A 2,129-nucleotide genomic window follows, 5' to 3' on the forward strand; every position below is an offset into this window, starting at 1 on the left:
AGGGACATAGGGTCACATTACCCCGGTCCAATAAGTCTGTCAAGATACCAAAAATCACATGGTCAAAAGTGGTCTTCAAAAGTCTTTACAATCTCGGCTCAATAGTAGTGCTCTCTCCAAAAGTAATGCATCTGCATAAGATCAAAATCCTACTGTACTGATGGCGGGGGTGGAGGAGGGAAGCAAATTGCGAACATGTGCGAGCTCCTCCTCGAGCTCGCATACATGGCGAAGTAAGTAATTGATCTGCTGCTTGATTGTAACAAAACGAGCATCAAAACTTGGGAAAAGGAGTAAGAGCAGCAGGCGGATGTGCAAAAGGAGATGGTGATGAATGTGGGGGAACAAAAGTAGGCTGACAAGGACACGGTAGGGGACGCAGAGTCAGCTCAACTTCCAAAACTCTGCGACTCATAACCTCAAACTGTAGCTGAAGCGGCAGGAGCAACTTATCTCGTGTATAGCCAACAAAATAGGAGGGATGATAGGGGTCTGAAATCGGCATAGAGTGCAGTGGGAATCATCAGAATGGCTCATCAGGCGGTGAAGAAGTGAAGGGAGCAAATGGTACAGCCTATGAGGTCGGAGGAAATGTTGCTGGCGCAAAAGGATCGTCACGCGGGTGCTGGCCTGAAGTACCTTCCCCTGGACGGGGTGCAGGGATGTCCTGTAAGAAAATGGTAGGTAAGTTAGTGCGATGGACATCGGACTCTATAGGAGGGAGAGGAGCAACATCAGCGGGTGCGGGTGCGGGAATAAATGGCTCAACAAAAGGAGGGTCAACAGGTGCAGGAGCTGGATCAGGAATAAGGGGAGCAATGTCTGGTAAACCAAAAGGAATTGGGTCATGATCAGGAATCAGCTCAGGGTCAATAGGTGCAACATCAGGCTAACCAAAAGGAACAGGAGCTAGCTCAGGAGTAGGCTCTAGATCATGTGGAGGTGTGGGATCTCGAGCAAGTGATAGTGCAACAGACATAGCGGTGTCGTTGGCAAAGTCAGTAGCAAAAAGCTGCAATCCGGCCACCTGTAAGGCTGAAGATGTCACAGACTCAAAGGAGTCTGAAACCGGATGCAAACTAGTGTCAGAAGATATCTCCATGACAGGAACAACAGGAGGTGGAACAGCTACAACATCCTCATCTATCTCCCCATCGCCCTGGGCGTCAACTGGACGTCCGTCTACATACAAATTAACATCGCCCTTGAACAAGTCATCAATAGGCCAAGCCTCGGGAGGAATGACCACAAGGTACGACATCGAGGATCGGAGTCACGATGTGCTCACCACGGGGTGACCAATGATGAGGTGATTGTGAACTGGAGCAGGAATTTCAAAAGGATCCTCGTCAGGGAAACCATCAGCAAGGGGTAAATCATCGCCAAAGTCTAGTAGTGCGAACGGCTGGAAGTCGTCCTCGTCCTCGGACAGCGTGTCAGGATCACTCTCAGTGTCTGGCGTATATATCTCTGGCGCGGGCATAACCTCGTCGTCTGATGCGACTGCCATCGGGTCGCGGGCATCCGACAACCCACTCTCTGAGGATGACATGTGTGCCTGTAACGTCGTAATCCTAACATATGTACATATAGTAACCACTAACACCCAGTATATGCAAACAAAGGCAATTTATCATGTAATCATGTATTCACATTATTCTTCATGAAACTTTCTCTATCTTTCCTAGACTACCTCATGCAGACTAAACCACCAGTGTGACCTTGCAATCGTGTTTCTTTTCTTTCCTTTTTATAAAACGTTTGTTCCATGGATCTGGGCGTTGTGTGTATATGCAATGAAAACATGTTGTAAAAAATATTTTTGTGAGAGCCCTAATGATTGTAGTCTAGACTCGAGAAGGAATCCTAGTTCGCTACAATCGAAGCTCTGATACCAAACTGTCACACCCTGACTTTTACGGAAGCGTGATTATGTGTGACTTGCTTAATATCATTGCATTCAACCATAACAAACATCTATATGATAAAACCATGATGTTCATCCATAAATTAAGTTTCAAAACATTACAACCAACCTTGTTTACCAACAAACCAAGACTTCAAGTTTTAAATACACAACAACCAAAGTTTAAAGTTCCATACTAGACATCACAAAAGACACTAGTAAA

The 2,129-nt window shown here is 46.1% G+C and overlaps 1 protein-coding gene across 1 annotated transcript; it reads right to left on the reverse strand.

Annotated features, from left to right (window-relative positions):
• Nucleotides 1–574: 574 nt before the first annotated feature.
• On the reverse strand, nucleotides 575–1,261 carry LOC118487467 (RNA-binding protein 12-like). The gene is made up of 2 exons (XM_035984342.1): nucleotides 895–1,261; nucleotides 575–822 (listed from the first exon to the last, which is right to left on the reverse strand). Exons 1-2 carry the CDS (start codon nucleotides 1,259–1,261, stop codon nucleotides 575–577), a joined length of 615 nt encoding a protein of 204 aa, XP_035840235.1.
• Nucleotides 1,262–2,129: the final 868 nt, after the last annotated feature.

This window comes from Helianthus annuus, chromosome 15 (assembly GCF_002127325.2).
Source record: "Helianthus annuus cultivar XRQ/B chromosome 15, HanXRQr2.0-SUNRISE, whole genome shotgun sequence".
NCBI lineage: Eukaryota > Viridiplantae > Streptophyta > Magnoliopsida > Asterales > Asteraceae > Helianthus > Helianthus annuus.